Genomic DNA, 22,307 nt, shown 5'->3' with positions numbered 1-22,307 from the left:
ACTCCCCTCTTTGCTACAAAATGTCCATCTTTAGATTTCCAACCCTCACAATCAGTCCTGATAACAATTATTCACCATTGCATCACAAGAGACCCATCTATATTTCGTTTCATCAGCCCTTCCTGGACAGGCTGGACACCACTCACTGGAGACTCTACCTTCCTCCACACCCTCTGAATCTAGGTTCCCTCTTGAAAGCTTGTAAGCCAGTCACTTCTTGCCTTTGTATCCCTCCCCCCATTTTGGGTAACCAATGTCCAAGTTGCCCATCCCTGTCTACCCTTTGTGTGGAGGGGGTGGGTATAGTTCTTGTAGCGGGGACTTGTTTCCTCTTTTGAGCTACTGCATTTATAGGTGTAGGTCATGTTTATCGAATTGTATCAGATGACGCTTTTTTTCCCCTCTTCTTTCTTCTTAGGGTTGAGCTCTGTTTATCCAGTCATTGAAATCCAGTCAAATGGGCATCATCTGCAAGTGTGGGTGTTCTTACGTCTGTCCGGCCTCTTTTTATCGGCTGGCCACCCCGCTCTCCACTCTAGACCTCTGTGGCTGTTTACACTCTTTCTTGCTCATGCATCTGGAAGTTGGCTTGACTCTGGTCACAGGTTGAGTCCAACTCTGCATCCTATATCTTCATTCCTTCTGAGACCAGCAGACTAGCTAGGGTAGTTCTTCTCATGGCAACAGCAAAAGCAGTAAAGGACTCGCCCAGCTGCACAAGTATAACTCAATCCTCTATTAACATCCCACTGGACAAAGCAGGACGGCACCTGGCTAGCCCAAACCCCTAGGCCAGAGAAGTGACCAGTGCCTCCAGTGGGAGTGGCTGGAGGGTGGGGTAAAGAACTGAGGCCAATCCTGCAGTCTCCCATGAGGCCTCACTATGGGCTGGCACAGTGTTTTACAGTAAATTTCTCACTGACACTGACACCTCATGGAAGCCCCATGGAAGAGGCATGATATTATTGTTGTCATCGTTGGTTGACTCATAACATCAAGTTGGTTCTGACTCATAACAACCCTGTGCAGGGTTTCCAAGGAGCGACTGGTGAGTTTTAACCACCAACCTTGTGGTTCAAACCGGCCTCGTGGTCCATTGCTTATCCTACAGCGCCGTACCAGGATTCCATGTTATTATTATCACTGCTCAGTGTGAGGGTAAAGAGTGCAGGCTTGAAAGTCAGATTTGAGGTTTTGGGTTTGAAAACTGAATTTCTCTTACTGGCTCAGTGACCTTGGGCAAGTCACTTAAACTCTCCAAGCCTCTGTTTTCCCAGTAATAAAATCAGGATAACAATAGCTTTCTAGTGTTATTGTGAGGAATAATGAGTGCATGTGTATGTGTGTCACTTAGCAGAGGCCTAGCTCATAATACGCTCTCTGTAAGTGCTAGATAGTGTTTACTCTAAGTAAGTGTTGGCTAGTGTCATCCCCATTTTACAGATTGAGCAAACTAAGGCTCCAGAACAATTAACGGACTCTTTCAAGGTCACACAACCAGTAAATGGCAAGGCAAGGCTTCTCTATCACTTCTCCCCAGGGCCCTGGTTCTGCTACTGCTGAGTGGGGCTGGGGTGTTTACACACACACACACACACACACACACACACACACACACACACACAACATTCCCCTCTGACCTCACATGCCCATCCTCTGAGTTTAAGAAGACAGTGACGGTTTTCTTTGCCTTCTTCATTAGTACCTTCAACTCTTTGCTGATAGAAGGTGATATCCCCCATTTAAGGGATGAGGAGACTAAGGCAGGGAGGGGTTAAGTCATTCTGATTTACCTAAACCATCCTGGAGTTGGGGCCCTGTGGACAGAAGAGGTGCAATGTGGCTGCAGAGCAGGAGCCCTCGCGGCACTCTCACTCCACTCTCCGTGAGTCCTTGTTCCTTTTAGAAGGAAGATGGATTGGAGCTACAGTCCTGAGAACAGTCTGGGGCCTCACCAGGATGTAGATGGGACTCTGGGCCTGGTGGACATGGCGTTAGCCTGGTCAGGGTAGAATCTGGGAAGGGGGAAATCAGCTGACCTTCAAGTGAATGTGCTTCTTAGTTTATTGGCCTTTCTTTTTAGGGTGGTACATTCTGACTAAGATTACAAATTAGCTCAGAGGGTACAGTCTGACTCTTCGCCAATTTGTAATATGAAAGGCATAAAAATCCCCTACTGCAAGAATGGTGCTAAAGAGGAGCAAGAGAATAGGAAGCTGGCTTTGTCTGTGTGCTGGGACCTGAGAGTGGGTCCCCAGAGTGGCAATTCATACCTCATTGTGTTGTGGAAAGCCAATGGACTAAATCTTATTCCCAACTAATTTAGGTAATTTGAAGAAGTTACTTAATTACTTAACCCGTCCTAACCTCAGTTGTCTCATCTCTTAGATGGGGACATGGAAACTTACCTCATAGGCTTATATTGGGAATTTGCAATCTGTAAGGATAATGTTCATGAACAGAGTAAGGGTGCAGGAGGTAGGAGATGACAGAGAGTTATCCCCAAGTGCTAACTCAGGGTCCTTCACCGTTGTGAATAGTCCAAGGAAGGTAGCAGGGCAAAGCTGAAACCACTGCAGAGGAGTGTCTGGGTAATGGCGGACCCAGAAGCATGGTTATTAGTAGAATATGTGTGACCTTTGTCAGCTCCTCACAGTGCACACGGCCATCCTGGTGGCCTGGGAGGAGGGGCAGGGAATGGAATGAGCCCCCAGCAGGATGGCAAAGTCTTGAACCCTTGCTGGAGCTGACATAAGGCTCCACAGAAGCTAGAGAGCTCTGAGAACTGCCTGCTGATACCCTCTAGCAGCAACACCCGTTAGTGGATTGATTATGGAATGTCCAGAGCTGCAGGTGCAGTTGAACTTTAAGGTAGAAAAATACACTCATGGCTAAATTATCCTTTGTGCATATGCACAGTCAGAGCAGCGTGGGCTCCGGGGCTCTCGGAGCTCATTGGGTTTAAATTGAGAGAGACTGAGGCTCAGGGAGAAAGTGTCTTGCCCAGAGCCAGACAACATTTCAGTAACAAAACTGGGGCTCAAATCAGCCCAACAGCCACATTTTGACTCTCTCTTGCCTAGTCACTGAGTGCTTACTGTATGTCAGGTGACACCTAATTCTGTCCCTAGTCTGGCAGACTGTTACTGGTGAGTTTGACACCCGCTGATCTTTTATCCCCACACTCTTTCCTGCTTTAATCTGCTCATTCCTTTGAGTTGGTAACAAGATCAATGGGCTCTCTTAGCTCTCCCTTGCTCATCTCCCCCACCCCTAATCTCTACCAATGGAAGCTGAAACAGGAGACCATACACCTGGCTTCAAATCCCAGCTATTTCCTACCAACAGTGTTGTCGTAGATATGTAATCCAACCTCTTGTTTCCTAGTTTATAGTGGGCATGTTCATTATTCAAACCTCAGAGAGTTGCTATGATGATAAAATGAATTAATGGATGGGAAATGCTTCTAAGAGTGCCTGGCACAAAATAAGTGCTTTGTTGCCATTGTAGAAATCATCTCTGGCTTCTCTGTTCCCTGGCATGATGCTCCCTTTGGACTGGGTGGGGGGCTGGGGGTCTTTCAGAAGAAAAGACATTATACTGACTTGAAGGGCCTCAGAAAAAGACTTCATACAGAAGGAGGCTTGTGAGGGTAGAACATGGATATTAGGTGGAGTGTTTAATTGGTGGACATTGGAGAATGCAATTTAGAAAGAGATACCACATGAACAAAGGCATTTGTTGTTATGTGTTGTGGAGTGGGTTTTGACTCATAGCAACCCTGTACAGGGTTTCTAAGGCTTTTAAAAATCTTTGCAGGAGCAGAAAGCCTCATCTTTCTTCTGTGGAGTGGCTGGTGGTCTCTAACCGTGTGGTTCTCAGTCCAGTGATTATCCTATGGGCCCACTACACTCCTAAGCAAAGACACTGTTGTTGTTATTAAATGTCGTCAAGTCAGTTTTGACTCACAGCAACCCTGTATAGGGTTTCCAAGAAGCGGCGAGTGGGTTTGAACAGTCAACCTTGATTAGTAAACCAGTGCTTATCCTACAGCACCACAGTAGGAGCAAGGGCATAGAGCAGAGGAGTAGAGACAGTGGAAGGCAGATTTGAAGACTGGTACAGGGAAGCAGGAATTGATGAGGTGTTAGGATGGAGGGTTTAAGGAGTGCCTTGGAAACCAAACAAAAAAATCTGTGCTTAACTGAACAGGCAATGGGGAGCTACCGAATCTACAAAGTTATTGATTTTGCCATTGTTGTTAGGTGCCAGTAAGTCAGTTCTGACTCATAGTACCCTATGTGCCTCAGAACAAAATGCTGCCCAATCCTGAGCCATCCTCACAAGTTTTCCAATGTTTGAGCCCATTATTGGAGCCACTGTGTCAATCCATCTTGTTGAGGGTCTTCCTCTTTTTTACTGACCCTACTTTACCAAGCATGATGTCCTTCTCCAGGACTGGTCTCTCTTGACAAAAAGCCCAAAGAACATGCAACCAAGTCTTGCCATCCTCATGTCTAAAGAGCATTCTGGCTGTACTCTTTCTAAGACCAATTTGTTTGTTCTTCTGGTAGTCCATGGTATAGTCAATGTTCTTCGCCAATAGCATCCATTCTTGTTCTTTCTTATTCATTGTCCAGCTTTCACATGCCTTTGAAGCAATTGAAAATTGCAGGGCCTGAGTCAGGCTCATCTTAGTTTTCAAACTGACATTTTTCTCTTTAACACTTTAGAGGTCTTGTGCAGCAGCTTTGCCCAATGCAATATGTTGTCTGATTTCTTGACTGCTGCTTCCGTGAACATTGACTGTGCAGCCAAGTAAAATGAACTTCTTGACAACTTTGATATTTTCTCCACTTAGCATGATGTTGATTATTGGTTCAATTGTGAGGATTTTTGTTTTCTTTATGGTGGCATGAAATCCATACTGAAGGCTATAGCCTTTGATCTTCAAAAAAAAAAAAAAAAAAGTGCTTCAAGTCCTCTTCATTTTCAGCAAGCAAGGTTGTGTTGTTTGTATACCACAGGTTGTTCATGAGTCTTCCTCTAGCCCGGATGTCCCATTTTTCTTCATATAATCCAGCTTCTTTGATTATTTGCTCAGCATACAAATTGAATAAGTATGGTGGAAGGATACAACCTTGATACACACCCTTCTTTGTTTTAAACCATGAAGTAGCCTCATGTTTTGTTTTAGTGACTGCCTCTTGGTTTGTGTTCAGGTTCTGCATGAGCACAATTAAGCATCCAGAAATTCCGATTCTTCCCAATGTTACCCATAATTTGTTGTGATCTACACAATTGAATGCCTTTGCATAATCAGTAAAATACAGGTAAACATCTTTCTAGTATTCTCTGCTTTCAGCCAAGAGTCATCTGATGTTAGCAACGATGTCCCATGTTTCATATCCTCTTCGGGATCTGGCTTTAGTTCTGACAGTTCCCTGTCGATGTTTTTGAACTATATTCAACAAAATTTTACTTGCTTGTGATGTTAAATGGTAGAGTTGGGTAATTTCGGCATTGTATTGGATCACCATTCTCTGGAATAGACGTATATATGGATTTCTTTCAGTCAGTTGGTCAGGTCTTCCAAATTTTTGACATAGGCAAGTGAGCTCATCTAGCAGTACATCCATTTGTTGAAAAATTTTTGTTGGTATTCTGTCAATTTCTAGAGCCTTATGTTGCCTTTTTTTTTAATCAAGATTCTACTAGGTTGACAAAATGAAGTGAAAAGAGTTTCTTATTTGTATATGCCCTAAACCAAAAATATTGTTGTTGAGTTGATTCTGATTTATAGTGACCCTATAGAAGAGAGAAATGCCTCATAGGGTTTCCTGTGTGGTTCTGTAGGATAAGGACTTGACCTCAAGGTTGGTTTGAACCACAAGGTTGGCCGATCAAAGTCACTAACTGCTTCTTGGAAACCCTATACTGGGTCGCTGTGAGTTGGAACCAACTCAACGGCACTTCACAACAACGATCTTTATGGAGGCAGACTGCTACATCTCTCTCCTACAGAGATCGCCAACTTTTTAGTTCGCTATGAAGTGCTTTAACCACCATGCCACCAGCGTTCCCTTGTATACCTGTTGCTATACAGCAAAACAAAACACTGTCCTATCCTGCTCCATTCTCACAATCATTGCTGTGTTTGAGCCCAGTGTTGCAGCCATCTCATCAGTCCATCTCGTTGAGGGTCTTCCTGTTTCCCACTGACCTTTAACTTTGCCAAGCATGATGTCCTTGTCTAGGGATTGGTCCCTTCTAATAACATGCCCAAAATATGGGAGACAAATGCTCACTATCCTCACTTCTAAGGAGCTCTGGTAGCGTAGTGGTTATAAATCGGGCTGCTAACCTCAAGGTCGGCAGTTCGAAACTACCAGGAAGTTGAGGCTTTCTGCTCCTGTAAAGATTTACAGCCTCGGAAACCCTGTGCAGGGTCACTATGAGTTGGAATTGACTCCACGGTACTTAACAACAACAAGGAACATTCTGGTTGTACTTCTTCCAAGACAGATTTGTTCATTCATGTGGAAGTCCATGGTATATTCTATATTCTTCGTCAACACCACAATTCAAGAGCAAGAATTCTTCTTTGACCTTCCCTACCCATTAACATTAAGGTTGGCCCAGGATTGGGCAGGTCTTTGTTCTGTTTTGCATGGAGTCTCTATGAGACTTGATGATACCTAACAACATCAACAGCTCATTAACAATCAGTGATATACAGATGATACAACTTTGCTTCCTCAAAGTGAAGAGGACTCAAAATACTTACTGATGAAGATCAAAGACCACAGCCTTCAGTATGGATTGCAGCTCAAGTAAAGAAAACAAAATTCCTCACCACTGGACCAATAAATAACATCATGATAAATGGAGAAAAGATTGAAACTGTCAAAGCCTTCACTTCCAATTTCTTGGATCCACCATCAACATTCACAGAAGCAGCAGTCAAGAAATCAAATGACATACTGCACTAGACAAATTGGCACAAGACTTCTTTAAAGTGTTCAAGAGCTGCAATCCATACTGACCCAAACCATGGTATTTTCAATAGCCTCATATGCATGTGAAAGTTGGGCAATGAATAAGGTAGATCATAGAAGAATTGAAGCATTTGAATTATGGTGTTGGAGAAGAATATTAAAGGTATCATGGACTACCAGAAAAACAAACTGTGTTGGAAGAAGTACAAACAACCAGAATGCTCCTTAGAAGCCAAGATGACCAGGCTTTGTCTTTCATACTTTGAACATATTATCAGGAGGGACCAGTTCCTGGAGAAGGACACCATGCTTGGTAAAGTAAAGTGGAGGGTCAGCAGAAAAAAAAGGGAGACCCCAGTGAGATGGATTGGCACAGTGGCAGCAGTATAGGGCTCAAGTGTAGCAGCAATTGTGAGGACGGTGTAGGACTGGGCAGTGTTTCGTTCTGTTGTACATCGTGCCCTTATGAGTTGGAATCAACTCGATAGCATCTAATAACAATTTATTGTCCAGCATTTTCAAGCATATGAGGCAATTAAAAAATACCAGTGGGTCAGGTGTTCCCTAGTCCTCCTTTTATGCCCTGTTGTTAGAAGCTGGCAAGTTGGTTCTGACTCATAGCAACTTTGTGTTCAAGAGAATGAAACACTGCCTGGTCCTGTACCATATACACCCCAGGACAGTTTAATTACAGAGGAATTATGTGTCTCTTGAAGTTTAAAAGGCATACTAGTGATGCAGTGGGTTAAGTGTTGGGCTACTAACCAAAAGGTTGGTGGTTCAAACCCACCAGTCACTCAGTGGTATAAAGATGAAGCAGTCGGCTTCTGGAAATATTGACAGTCTCAGAAACCCAGTGAATCAGTTCTGCTCTGTCCTAGTGGGTCACTGGGAGTTGGAATAGATTCAATGGCAATGGAATGAAATTTAATTGAACTAGTCTGGTAGCGTAGTGGTTACGAATCGGGCTGCGAACCTTAAGGTCAGCGGTTCGAAACTACCAGCCGCTCCGCGGGAGAAAGATGAGGCTTTCTACTCCCGTAAGGATTTACACCCTCGGAAACCCTGTACAGGGTCGCTATGGGTCGGAACCGACTCGACGGCACTTAACAACAACAACAGTTGAAACTACCAGTTGTTCTGTGGGAGAAAGGTGAAGCTTTCTGCTCCCGTAAAGATTTACAGCCTCAGAAACCCTGTACAGGGTCATTATGAGTCGGAATCGACTCCACGGCACACCACCGCCACCACCAGTCACAAACAAATATAAACAAAACCAAAAAAACTTGCTCAAAAAGCTGAATGAGCCAGGCACTTATTTTTTAAAAACAACTTTTTTTCCATTTCTTCCAAGTTATTTGGCTGTTCATATCTTCTGTATGTTCTTGAATTAATTTTGGTAATTCATGTTTTCCTAAGAAAAGTATCCCTTTTGCTTCAGATTTCCACATTTGTTAGTATAGAATTCCATGTATTTTCCTGTTTTTTATATCATCTCTTCTATATGTGTGGTTGTAGCTTCTCATTTCTTAACTTGATATTAGCGTCTTAAAAAAATAAACTAATTTTGCCCTAGGTTTGCCTATTCAAATGCTAGCTATTGGATATATTTATTATTGTGTTTGCTTTTCTGTTTCCTGATCATTATTTTCTGCTTTTTTCTTTATCAATTAGTTCCTCCGCCTTTCCCTAGGTTAATTTTATCTTTTTTTTTTTTAAGGTTTTTATTATGGATTGAGTGAAAGTTTACAGGGCATATCATCAGTTTTACATTCAACAAATCATACACCTTGTTTCATTACAATGATTATAATCTCCTCCATGTACCATCAGTTAACAGTATTTCTGTTTATCCACTTAAGCTTTTTAAAAAACAACAAAAAAACAAACGAAAAAACCCACTCAGGCATATATAATAATTTGCATCTCCAAAAGGGCACATTCTGCAAGTCTGCCTCCTGGCCACCAGCTCTTAGTCCCTCTCTTCTTAGTCCATGAATCTAGAGTCCTCAGCCGGAGGCTCCCCCTCTCCATGTCCCCATCTCTGCCTCCATCACTGGCGCTGCTGCGTCTCTGGATAAGGTACTACATTCTGCTTGTGTGTTTCTCTCTTGTTTTTGTTTGTTTTGTTTTGTTTTTAACTTAGCTTCTTGAATTGAGTGTTTTGGAGAGTCGCTGGCTTTCTGAACACTTGCTTCAGAGATCAAGGTTTAGAAGCATATGTAAAGGTTACAGAAATGGTTAACGTTCAGATATTGTTGTTGTTATTGTTGTTATGTGCCGTGGAGTCAGTTCCGACTCATAGTGACCCTGTACAGGGTTTCCGAGGCTGTAAATCTTTATGGGAGCAGAAAGCCTCATCTTTCTCCCGTGGAACAGCTGGTAGTTTCGAACTGCTAACCTCAAGGTTCACAGCCTGATTCATAACCACTATGCTACCAGAGCTCCAAGTCCCCTGTTGGAGGACCAACCCAATCTCTGGAGTCAAGATAACTAGATTCCAGTTTCAGCCTTGTCTCAAAACAGCTGTGTGTCCTGGGGCAAGTCCCTTCCCTTCCCAGGACCTGCTTATCCATTCTTCTTATCCCGTTCGGGATATGGACTTAGGTGAGGTCAGGCCCCAGGAACTCCCTCACACAAAGTAGTTCCTCATCACAATAAAACCTTCCACCCTTCAAGAGACTGACTTGGCTTCCCTTTAATGTGGTTCTGGCCCCGACTCCACACCACACACCCAAACCATGTAGTTGATTTTCCTTTGCATCATGGAGCCAATCAGAACTGATGACAGTGTCCTGGATGTGAGGCCCAGCCCGAGTACCCAGTGTAGGGACACATGGGGCCTCTAGACTCATGGACAGATGCACACCAGGACCACAGGTAGCAGCAGAGTGTACTTGTTAAACTCATGGACTTTTGATGTTGGAGACTTCAAATCCCTACCTTAGACAAGTTACTTGACTTTCTTCTGCCTTATTTTATGATAAAATGATAAGAGTATCAGGTACAGTGGAGTCCTGGTGTGGCAGTATAGGGTAAGCACTGAACTTCTAACTACAAGGTCAGCAGTTCAAACCCACCAGCCTTCCCTCGAAAACCCTGTACTGTGTCGCTATGAGTCGGAACGGACTCAGTGACACGTAACAACATCAGGTAAAGTAGAAGATAGCAAAAAAAAAGGGAAAACTCTCTATGAGATGGATTGATACAGTAGCCACAACAAAAAGTTCAAATGTATCAATGACCATGCAGCCTGGGCAACACTGTGATCGATTGTACACAAGGTCTATTGTACACAAGGCCGTGGGGAGTTAGAGCTGGCTCAACCACAACTAGCAGCAGTAGCATCAGTAACATATCTCATAGGGTTGTTGAGCGTGAAATGAACTCATGATTGAAAATATTTAGAATAGGGCCTGGTGTTTCATAATGTTCATGTCAGCGTTTGTAGCTGTTGTTCTCATTAGGGGTGTGGTAATGGGGTGGACTGAGCAGGGTGTGAGCTGCTCCCCTGGTTGGCAGGGGAGGGAGGCTATCAAAGCAGCCCCAGCCTTCGGCTGTCTTCTCCATCCATCTTACAATCTGGTCATGGACCTCTCAGTCTTCTACTAAGTAGCCTGACACTTCAATTTCCTCGGACATTTTTTCAGAAGCCCCCACATCTTGGTGTCTCTATAACAACTGCAGAAAAGATGCTGTGTGGGGCATGCTTCCTCCACCTGCACCTTGATACTTGGTGAGTTAGGAAGCTTGGGCCAGACACTTGCTCTATCCCTGTGGGACCTGGGCCAATTGCTTCATCCCTGTGAGTCTTGGTTTCCCCATCTGCACGATGGCAGTAGGAGTTGGTCAAGATCTCCAAGAGCTCTTCTCGCACTAACTGTTTGCCATGGATGAGGGGACAATTATAGCCACTTCTTTTATTCACTTTACAAACATACAAGGCCCTGTGTCTGCTGACCATGGGCCATGAAGACCCTGTCTGTCCTGGGTCTAACATTCAGTGGACAGAAGTTGTGAATGTTGGGCTACTGAGGATGAGTGGAGGAAGCACAAAGGGACTGGTAAGGGGTGGGGCAGCCCTCCCTGTGGGGTCAGTTTGGCCAACTTAGGTTTTCTGTTTAGTCTCTGCGCCAACCCCCTCCCCGGGAGTCAGAATGACTCTGGTGGCCATGGTTCATGTGGGGTATCAAGGACTCCCCTATAGCATAGCCTCAAGTGAGGAGATGTGAGCCATGAATGACCAATCTCAAGTTAGTAAGTGGTAAGAAGAGGGAGGGAGCCTGGCAACTGTCCTAGTGCTCTATAAGGTTCTGGAAAGTGAGCCAAGCCCTGAAACATGGATGTTGGCTGGATGGCCTTTGAATGCCTGGCATCAGAAGAACTATTTGTTCATTTAGAAATCGCTCCCTGACTTCTTTGGGGGGTGTTGGCAGAGATGGTCCCTCTCCTTTGACCACACATTCAGGGTGCTGCCCACACTGTCCTGTTAGGGCCCAAGGAGACCCTTTGGAGGGACTGGTGGGGCCTAGCCTGGCATTGTGCTGTAGGAGCTGATTACCTGTCCTCAGAGAGGTCAGAGTGCCTCCTTCCCTCCCCTAGCTCCAGGCCACCTCATTCCCTGCCCTCTTCCCCAGTGACTGGCAGTGAATGCGTCCTTTTCCTTCAGAAGCTACCTCCCCTCCTGTCTCCAGGGTGGCCTTGTCTCCAGGCCCAACATCACAGAACACTCTGACCCCCCTGCATCTGAGTTACTGGTCTTTTCCATAGTCACCGTGTTACATAGAACATTGAAGGCTTCAAAGGCCTTCAGGCTCCCCGTCTTTTCCTTAGAGACAGATATACCTCAGTGGTGTCGCCTTTATAAAGTACCGCTCCCTGGGGTTTTCTCTCTCCTAGTCTGGGTGCTCCCTTCGTTGGGAGATTTACTCACTAAGAGCTCTGGTGGGGACAGGTTTCCTGGATGATGAGTCAGGTGTCATCCTGCCCTCAAGGAGCAGAACCTGTGGAGAGGTAGGCACAGCTATCCCCAGTGCCCAGGAGAGGGCTGAGTGTCAGAAGGAGGCTTCCTGACTGGTTTATGGAATGAGTGGTAGAGGGAGAAATTCAGCCCTTTGGATCCGGGCTTTGAAGAATGGGTGGGTTTCGGTCATGTGAAGCTCTCACACCTACAGAAAGAGCACAGGTGTGGAGGTGGAAAGCCCAGGTCATGCTGGGAGGCGAGAACAAAATGGGCTGGCTGGAGCAGGGGCATGCGAAAGGATGCTTCCACCAACATTGTTCCATAGAGGCTGCAGAGCCTGGCCTCGGGTTCTTCCTGAGTGAAGCCTGGGTGGTTGGAAGGGTGTGTGTGTGTGTGTGTGTGTGTGTGTGTGTGTGTGTGTGTGTGTGTGTGTGTGTGAGTATGTGTGAACTTGTGTGAGTGTGCGCACATGAATGTGTGAGTGTGTGAATGTGTGTGAGTGAATATATAGATGTGTGTGAATGTGTGTGAGTGAATATATAGATGTGTGTGAATGTGTGTGAGTGAATGTGTAGATGTGTGTGTGTGTGTGAATGTGCGCAAGTGTGTATCCATGAATGTGTGTGAATGTGTAGATGTGTGTGTGAACATGCGTCAATGTGTACACATGAATGTGTGTGAGTGAATATGTGGATGTGTGTGTGAATGTGCATGAGTGTGAGATTCTGTGTGTGTGTGTGTGAATATGTGTGAGTGTGTGTGTAAGAGAAGAGAGAGCATGAATGAGTGACAGGGAGAGCTGGGGACACTTTGACATTCAGTGTTCAGACATGACAAATGTGCCGAAATGTCCCGGGAGTTGTGGACATAGGCGGCTGGCTGTGGAGATGCTCACCCGTGATTTGTTGCTTTGATTCCTCAGGCCGCGACTTGGCGAGTACGACCCTCCCCGGGTATCCTCCGCACGTCCCCCCTGCCGGACAGGGCAGCTACTCAGCTCCGACGCTGACAGGAATGGTGCCTGGTGAGTTTACACTGTCGGCGTCTCCACAGCAGGCAGCGGATGGGACTTCAGGGGTTGCCTCTGCAAACAGTCTGGGTGACCTCTGTGTGTCTGAGAAGCAGACCTGAATAAATCAAGCAGAGGTCTGAACTTTCTGCTTCCTTCTCTGCAGCTGGGCTGCAGTGGAGGCAGGGGTAGACCAGCAGCACACCCTGGGCAGCTATGAGAGTGAAAGACCCTGGACGGTCATTCAGACTGGCCCTCATTGGCCATCTGGGGAGTCTGAACACAGAGCAGACAACCTGGCCTCCCTCGCCCTCGCTAGCCCCACTCAGTTTATGCACCGGGACCACATGGGGAAACCCTGAGAAGCCCCAGTTCCTTACTCCTTGGGGTTTAGGATCCTGTGCTCAGGACAGACAGGACATTGGCTGGTGAGTTTGCCACTTTATTCCTGACCAGAGTCATGAAGCCAAATCTCCTTGGGTCAGGGGTGTTTGAGGTGCTTTTAGGGTGTTTGGAAAAGAGGGCACCTTATCTCCTTTCCTTGTGGGATGGCCCGGGGATAGCAGGTTCTGGTTGTCCATGGAATAAGAGCACTAGCAAGACCAGGATACCCAAAGTATTCTTTTTAGCAAATGCTTAAAAAAAAAAAAAAAAAAAAGCAAACCAAGAAAATGCAGGACTTTGTTGGGTGGTGTTATACCTCTCTTATGGGCTGGCAGTGTCTTCTATTTTGAATCGTGTGCAGAGGCATGCCACCTGTTTCTTGGGGACCTGAGTCCTCTCCTAACACACTGGTAATTTGTGGCCACTTTAAAATTAGTTGGACTATTTCACCCCCTACCCGCCTCTGGTTGCATTCTCTTTAGAGCCTCCCAGCAGTTCTGAGAAATGGGCAGAAGAGGGTGACTCACCCAACATTATTGCTGAAGAAATTGAGTCTAGAGAGAGGCTGGGGTGTGCCCAAATCCCCCAGTCAGTGGAGACAGAACCAGAACTAGAAGCCATTGGAACCACGCTTAGACCAGGCAAGAAAGCTCCTGCTCTGGGCCCCCTTCTTTAGAGGGTCCCGCTGTGACCCTGCTGGGGCAGTGACCCTTCCCAGGGGCTGCAGAGTTGATATGGTCAAACCCTGGTCTTGGGGAGCTGGGACAATGCATGTGCAAACATTCGTGGAGCCCATGCCCCTCTCTCCAGACCACCTTGTGGGCCTGCCCAAACAGCCCCCAGTCCCTTTCAGCCTCTTCCCCAGCACCTTCCTCTTAGGGGTGCACCTCTAAGCCTGAGAACTGGCTTCGTATAGTGGGTTGGCACCGAGCTTGTACAAGAAACCCTGTAAGATGGTAAGTAGAGATAGGGGTAGGAAGGGGAGTGGGCAGATCGTAACCTGGGGTGAGCTTTCCCCACAAATCCATGCCCTGGCTCAGAACACCTAGAAATCAAGACCCCTAAATTACATCCCGGCCTTCCAGGTTGTTATGAAGTTGGATTTAACAAGGTAGGAGGGTAGAACATGTTTCATTTAACGGTTTGTTAGCTTGATTTATCACTTTTAAATATGAGACATATGGGAACTGGCCTCCACGTGGACTCTTGCCCTGGGCCTTGCCAATGCTGGGGATCACAACTACAAAAGCTCTGGGCTTTTCTGCTGCAAGGATGGTTCCACGGTGGGCCACAGGGCAATATTGTGCACATGGCAAACGGGGGTGGTAGAATGAGGACCCTCCCCACAGCTGGGTCCTCATTATCCAACCTTTAGCAAGTTAGGGCAGCCTTGGATCTCAAGCAATATCCACTAATGGCCCTTCACACTTGTGTGGAACTTTATAGAACATAAAGAACTTTTCCTGGAGTCCTTTGGTCTTACAACCTGTGAGGGGCCAAAGTAAGGGGTGTTACCCTCACTTTCCAGAAGGGAAAGCTGAGACTCAGAGGGGTTAAGAAATTGCCCTGCAGCTTCCTACCCTGTAGTTGGAAGAACTTGTGCCCGAGTCTTTGTTTTTTGTGGCTGCACTGTGCTGCCTGGCAGTGGTCACCGAGTCTATCAACTCTGTCCTCAAGGCGATGGGAGAAGGGGAAGTTGGGAGCAGCCAGACTTTCTTGAGTTTATCCAAACAGAGCCTGCTCTCCAGCCTCTATGATTCTTGCATCCTTACGTACTTACCAGGCTCAAGATGCAAATGGCTGTGGGCCTGGTGGAACTCTCATGGGTAATGAATGCATGGTGGCTCTTGGCCCATTCACGGTGGCAGCAGGAATCACAGGACTGAGAAGCTGAGCAGGGGTTACCACAGAGCCAGCCAGGTGCTATGGGCCACAGGCACAGAGGGAGGGTGTTCCAGCATGCAGGGCTCCAGGCCAGGCGAGTTCTGTGTCTTTCTCCTCTCTCCGTGAACTACTCCTACTTTGCATCTCTCTTTTCTTCTCCCTTCTTTTCTTGTACATCCCCCAACACTCTGTGCCAAGCCCAGGGTCAGAGTCTGGAGTCTGAGATAGATCAGCAGGCACAGCTCTTAATGCCTGTTTCCTAAGATCCAAGCCAGATTTGTGTTTTTAGGCTTCTGTTTCCAGGGCAGCCCTAGTTCCCAGGGCTTGTCCCCCAGAAGAGAAGGGGGCCCCTTACCAGCAGAGTGCTGAGCCTCTGAGCCTGTCATTCAAGCCCTGCCCTGGTCTATTCCCAGCCTACTTTTCTGGCCTCCTCTCCTGGCCTTCCCCTCCCTCAGAGCTGCTGGTTCTCACCAGCCTCACACTGTTACCATCAGCATCCTTTCTCATAGGGTGCCTTTGACTTGGAACACTTCCTATCTTGTCCTGTTGAAATCCTATCCCAGGAAGCCTAATGCTGTAGTCCCATGATGCTTTGCATCGGTTCTGTTATGCCAAATGGTTCAGTGGGTCATTTTCCCTGGTAGCTCTGCCTGCCTCACCCACTGGATGGAGGTAAGCTCATTGAGGGCCGGACCTTCCACCTTATTAGTCTTCTCCCTCCCTTTACAGCTCCAAGTTCGTAGCAGGTCCTTCTTGTGAGTGTTGCTTGAGAGAGGGAGGGATAGAAAATTAGCTTCTGCATTGGCTTCTTTAACATTTTTTTCACAAACTTGGTGCCTTTAAATGCCAGAAATTTGTTTCCCCACAGCTCTTGTTGTTTTGTTGTTGTTAATTGCTGTCGAGTAGGTTCTGACCCATAGTGACCCAGTATAGGGTTTCCGAGGAGCAGCTGATGAGCTTGAATCACCTACCTTGCAGTTCAAATCGCTATGCAGTCTGGTGCATTAACCCACAGCGCCACACCAGGACCCCACAGCTCTAGAGGCTAGGAATGCGAAATCAAGGTGTCAAGAGGCTCTAGGGAAATTTCAAGTCCTTATTTCTCTTCCACTGCTGGGGTCTGCTAGCATACCTTGGCTCGTGGCTGCATCACTCCAATCTTCAAGGCCAACCTCTTCAAGTCTGTGCACCATCTTCATGCACTTCTCTCTGTGTGCCCAGTCTCCCTCTGCCTCTCTCTTTTAAAGATTCATGTGAGCACATTTAGGTCCACTTGGATAGTCCAGTACAGTCCATCTTAAGACCCTTAACTTAATCACATCTGCAAAGGTGTTTTCCTCCAAATTAGGTAACATTCACAGCTTCCAAGGATTAGAAAATGGAGAACAGTTTTTCTACTTAACACAACCTGTTTGAGGATTTCAACTTTGTGTTTGTCCAGCTATCTGATTCATAACCTCTTAGACTTCCAAATCTGTGGTACATTCACCTTTTCAACTGTGATGGTGCTCAAGGCAATACCACTTCAGAATTCTCCAAGTGCACATTGGCAGTGAAGGACTGGTACAGGTGGGACAAGGCTTTGGGGCGTGTTTATCCAGCGTCTGTCTTTCTGAAGCTGTTACGTGGTAGCATTGCTTCTCTCTATGAAACAGTTTTACCTCCTTGCCTCTGGCCTGCTGACTCCAGAGGAAACTGGAACTCTCTGGGGGGTTTTCCACCATAGACCTTGGCAAACATTTGGCTGTCACCTTTTCCATTTATAAGGGAAGGCTTTTGCTTCTGGAACACACAGAAGAGGGATTGCCTCCAGGGAACACTTGGGCAGCCGAAATACAATTTTACATTTTCCCCCATTAAATGCCAGCTTCTTGGCTTGAGTATTTTGAGTCCTGAGCCTGACATCTGGCTCCAGGGCATCTCCACATCTGCCCCACATGGCTCCGTGCTCTCCTTTAGTGCTTGGTGATTCGGGTTCTGTAGCTGTGGATACCCTGTATAATCTTTTACTGATCAGTTACGCTGGATAAAACAAGTAAAGCGTAGTATATTAGCTTAGAATAAAGACAGTTTTCAGATTTTATTTTCATCCAGCACCAGCAAATGCCAAAAGTTTTGCACCAAAGATTTCACTGAGTTTCTGGATCATTGTAACTAGTTGATTTCTGCCTGAAGATATTTGCACAACTTAACAGATAGAAATGTGGCATTTGAAACTCTTAAAAATTCTGGGCTGGCAGAAAAAGTAAAGGGAGTTGAATGAGTCAAAGAAACATGGTAAATATCTTTGAGATGAACCAGTCAAGGAATGCCCTGCCCACAGTCCCGACTCACACACCTTGCCTATAGTTTACCGTTTTGAAGGTCAGAAGTCTGAAATGGGTCTTATGGGCTAATCACAAGGTGCTAGCAGGGGGAGTTCTTTCTGGAGGCTCTAGCGAAGAATCGATTTCCTGCATTTTCCAACAACATATAAATGCTGTCCGCATTTCCTTGGCTCATGGACCCATTCCTTCATCTTCAAACCCAGCAATGACACTGAGTCCTTCATCATCCTTCATCTTTCTGGTTCTCTCTCTCCATCCTTCCCCTTCCACTTATAAGGACCCTTATAATTCTATTGGGCACATATGGATAATCTTCTTCATGTCAAGGTTGGATGATTGGCAGCCTTAATTCCACCTGCAACCTTAATTCCCCATTTCCAAGCAACCAAACATACAGACTCTGGAGAGGAGGATGTGGCTCTCTTTGGGGAGTCATTATTCTGCACACAATCGAAACCAGGATCCCTGCCATCCTCTCGCAAAGCACTCTTGTCTTTTCCTTCCTGGTGCTAAGTGTGTTGAAGTACTTTATTTATTGCTTTGCATGTTCTTTGTTTACTTTCCCTTCTGGATTATAATCCACAAGGGTGGAAGCTGTGCTGCTTTGCTCACTACTGTGTCCCTGGCAAGATGTCTGACTCATAGTTGTTGTTGTTGTTAGATGCCATTGAGTCAGTACTGACTCATAGCAACCTTATGCACAGCAGAACAAAACACTGCCCAGTCCTGGGCCAACCTCACTATTGTTGCCACTCTTGAGTCCATTGATGCTGCCACTGTGCCAATCCATCTCATTGAGGGTCTTCCTCTTTTTCTCTGACCCTCCATCTTACCAAACGTGATAACCTTCTCCAGTGACTGGTCCCTCCTGACAATATGTCTGAAGTATGAGAGACAAAGTTTGTCCATCCTGGTCTCCAAGGAGCACTTCTTCCAACACAGATTTGTTTGTTGTTTTGGCAGCCCATGGTGCTTTCAATATTCACCTCCAACACCATAACTCAAAAGCATCAATTCTTCTACGGTCTTTCTTATTTACTGTTCATAGTAGCACTCAGGAAATACTCGTTGAAAAGAAAAAGGGGGTCCTTGGGCTGGACTGCCAACATGAGTTCAGCCTATTTTTTTGACGGCAGGAGCAATGTCAGCCAAGAGTGCAGGTCCTAACCAAGAACCGGAGTGGCAGGATTGTTGGGTTGGCAGCTGTGGAAAAGCAGCAAGAGGGTCGGTACATGTTTCGAGCATGCGCTCTGGAGCCAGACTGCCCAGTTTTGAATTTTTTCTCTGCTTCTCAGTAGCTGTGCTTTTGTTTCCTCCTCTGTTAATGGAGATGTTAATAATAGTGAGCCTGAGATCTTGTGATGTATGTAAGCACTCCTAACTCTCTACTCAGTAAATAAATGCCATGTAAGTGTTGCAAGTAGTCACTACCACAACTATAGCTATTATTATCATTATAATGTATCAAGGGATGGGGGTGAAATGTACTAAAGCTGACCTGCCCTCGGCACAGCTCACACCCCATGGAGTCCATGAATTAATAGGAGAGCCAATTACAGAAGAATCTGGTCACAAGCAAGAGTGTTCCAAGTGGGGGTGGGACCAGACTGAATGCTGAGGGGCTGGAGAAAATGGTGAGAGCCCCTGGGACTGATCACCTGGGAAGGTGTTCTGGTGCCGGGACCTGAAGCTGGGCTGTGAAAGGTGTGTCCATGACTAGCTGAACTGGGGGTGGAGGCATCGAGGTGTTCAGCAGTTGGAATGGGTCTGTGTGGTGAGTGCTTAGCCCAGCCAGCCCAGTCAGTGTAAACAGGGTTGACAGGAAGAGGAGCTTGCTGGGAGAAGGATGGTGCACCAGGTTAGGATTTGAACCTGTCAGCCTTTGGAGGTCAAGTAAACATTCAGGTGGGCCCTTCAGCAGACAGGTGGTGAAGCAGGCCAGGGGCACAGGGAAAAGTCTGGGCCAGAGAGGCAGATGTGGAGATGTCCTAAGAGAAGTGATGGGTACATGGAAAGAGAGTGGCTTTCCTACCAATGAGCTGTGTGACCACATAGGATCTGTGACCTCTCTGAGCCAAGTGTGCCCATTGTGTTTGAGACGCCTGTGCAGTTATTGAGGCACCAGCTGTGTGAAGGAGGAAGTGTGATGAGGCTCTGGAGGAAGGAGAGGAGGCCACCCTGGATTCTGAGCCTTACTTGCTGGGCAAATCTGTTCTGGAAAACATGCAGGCTCTGGGAATAAGGAGTGGGGTGGGGTCCCTAGCACCAGGCAGGGAGGCAGAAGCCTGGATTCCAGCCTGGCTCATCCAGGCACTCACCAAGTGACCTCAGGAAAATTGTTTCCACTCTCTGGTCCTTGTTTGCCTTGGGAAATGGGGTTTAAATAGATTCAACAGGTGTGGCAGGAACCTGCGGATGGAATACCCATTCTAGCCTCGTGTAAAGGGGCAGACATGGGAGACAGTGAGCTTCCATGAGTGAGGGCAGTGGCCGCTGGGCAGACCTTGGAGGGTAGGGGTCCAATGGGTGCTCTTGGAGTCCCCCTGACCCGGGCATCATGCTCCAGAAGTGTTTGCTCAGTGAAGGAATGACCTTTGTTCTTAGCTCTTATTGCCTTCACCTCTGACTTTAGTCTTAACCTCCTCACTAGGCTCCTCTTGTTACCAAGGCCTGAGACCTTTTTGAGCCCCCATACCTCTTTTAGTGGTTACAAATCGGGCTGCGAACCACAAGGTCAGCAGTTCGAAACTACCAGCTGTTCCGTGGGAGAAAGATGAGGCTTTCTACTCCCGTAAAGATTTATAGCCTTGGAAACCCTGTACAGGGTTGTTATGAGTCAGAACCGACTCCACAGCACATAACTAACACTACCATACCCCTTTGCCAAACTTGCCCTGTTTCTGGATTGCACACCTGTTGCTTGTTCTTGACTCTTTGCTGCCCTCTAGTGGCTGTTAATCACTCTTGTTGTTAAGTGCTGTTGAGTCAGTTCTGACTCATAGCCACCCTGTATAGGGTTTCTGAGGAGCAGCTGGTGGGTTTGAACTGCTGTCCTTGTGATTCACAGTCCAGTGCTGATCCTAAAGCGCCACACCAGGAGTCCACTAGTCACTCTGCAACACCAAAAATCTAACACGGACCCATGGGAATGCCAGATGCATCCAGGATGAAATAACTGATGGGCCATTTCTTCATTTCTTCATTCATTGCTCAAACACTGGGTGCCAGTTCTGGGCAAGACACAGGCTTAGAAACAGCCCCTACCCTCAGCGAGCTCACAGTCTACTTGAGAAGGTAGAGAGGGTATGTGGAGAGCAGGAGGGTATAGTCCACTAACTCTGCTGGGCCAGTGGGGTGGCAGTGGTGGGGAATGAGAAGGCTTCTTGGAGGGAGTCATTTGAGATGGGTCTTGAAGGGTGAGTTTCATACTCTGAGAAGTTGGAGGTACATTTTTGGGTGTGGACCCTATTTGTGAGAAGATGCAGAAGGGAAGCAGATATATGGCACTTAATACAGAACTTATAGGGCAAAGTCCTGTCTATCATCAGCTCAGTGGCTCAGGAATAAAAGCTACTACTTACTGAGCAGTTACCATTGCCAGAGGCTGGCCTAAGGACTTTGCCAGTTTGCTCATATAATCCTCACAATAATCTTTGAAATGTTGTTGTTGGTTCCAACTCATATAGTGACCCTGCATAGGGTTTCCAAGGAACAGCTGGTAAGCTTGAACTGCTGACCTGAGGTTCAAACTGACCCTGCAGGTCAATGCATTAACCCGCAGTGCCACACTCAGACTTATCTCCATTTTATAGATGAGGAAACTGAGGTTCAGAGGTATTGAGTAACTTGGCCAGGCTCACACAGTAAGTGGTGGAATAGGAGCTCAAACTCAGACACTCTGACCTGAGATTTTAAGTCACTTGACTGCAATGTCTCCTACTAAAAGGTTGGCCCAGTGGCTGGAATGGTGAATTTGTCTGGTTAAATAATGACATGTACCCAGGAACACAAGGAAAAAGTACTTTGGGTTTGGCTTACCTGGGGGTGCACAGGGAGACATTGAGGCCCCGGGAGGACTACCCCCCTGGAAATGCTCCCCACCCAAGAGTTAACTCCCCATCGTGTCTACACCGTCAACTGCTGTTTGAGGCTTAGAAGTCTGCTCATCTGGGCAGTTTTCTTGTTGTTTGTTAGTGTGTCTTAATCCTGGGTTGGCATCTGAGCAGGACTTCCTAAAGGGCTGTGAGTGTGAGCGCAGGAACTTGCAACATTTTGAGAACCTGAAATACTCTTGCCTCTAAAATTCAAAAAGAAAACTGGAAAATTGGCATGACTAAATGTTAAGTAAAACACCTACAAATTATATCATGTTAACTTCATTCACTACTAAATGAAAATGTCATTACATTTGGAATAAATTTTTAGGTTAAATTTTCTCACTTTACAAGAATTCCCAAGTCTGCGCCATTGTTGTTGTTGTTGTTAAGTGCTGTCAAGTCGGTTCCAATGCACAACAGAACAAAACACTGTCCGGTCCAGCGCCAACCTCACAAACGTTGTTATGCTTGAATGCATTGCTGCCAGCACTGTGCCAATCCATCTCACTGAGGGGGTTTTCCTCTTTTTTTGCTGACCCTCCACTTTACCTAGCATGATGTCCTTCTTCAGGGATTGGTTTCTTCTGATAATATGTCCAAAGTATGAGAGACGAAGTCTCACCCTCTTGGCTTCTAAGGAGCATC

General features: G+C 46.4%; 1 protein-coding gene across 6 annotated transcripts in view; it reads left to right on the top strand.

Annotated features, from left to right (window-relative positions):
- Window positions 1-22,307, top strand: part of PAX5 (paired box 5) — a 227,387-nt gene that overhangs the window by 175,105 nt on the left and 29,975 nt on the right. For 4 of the 6 annotated variants that reach the window (XM_006863119.1, XM_006863117.1, XM_006863115.1 and 1 more), the window contains one exon: window positions 12,884-12,985. The exons of the other annotated variants lie outside the window; for them this stretch is intronic. In XM_006863119.1, coding sequence (XP_006863181.1) covers window positions 12,884-12,985 — 102 coding nt within the window. The remainder of the gene's footprint in view (window positions 1-12,883; window positions 12,986-22,307) is intronic. 6 annotated transcript variants of the gene reach the window in all.

The sequence above is a fragment of the Chrysochloris asiatica genome, unplaced genomic scaffold, assembly GCF_000296735.1.
Source record: "Chrysochloris asiatica unplaced genomic scaffold, ChrAsi1.0 scaffold00053, whole genome shotgun sequence".
Classification (NCBI taxonomy): domain Eukaryota; kingdom Metazoa; phylum Chordata; class Mammalia; order Afrosoricida; family Chrysochloridae; genus Chrysochloris; species Chrysochloris asiatica.
The sequence above is the reverse complement of the archived record's forward strand: the minus strand, read 5'-3'. Positions and strand labels throughout refer to the sequence as shown.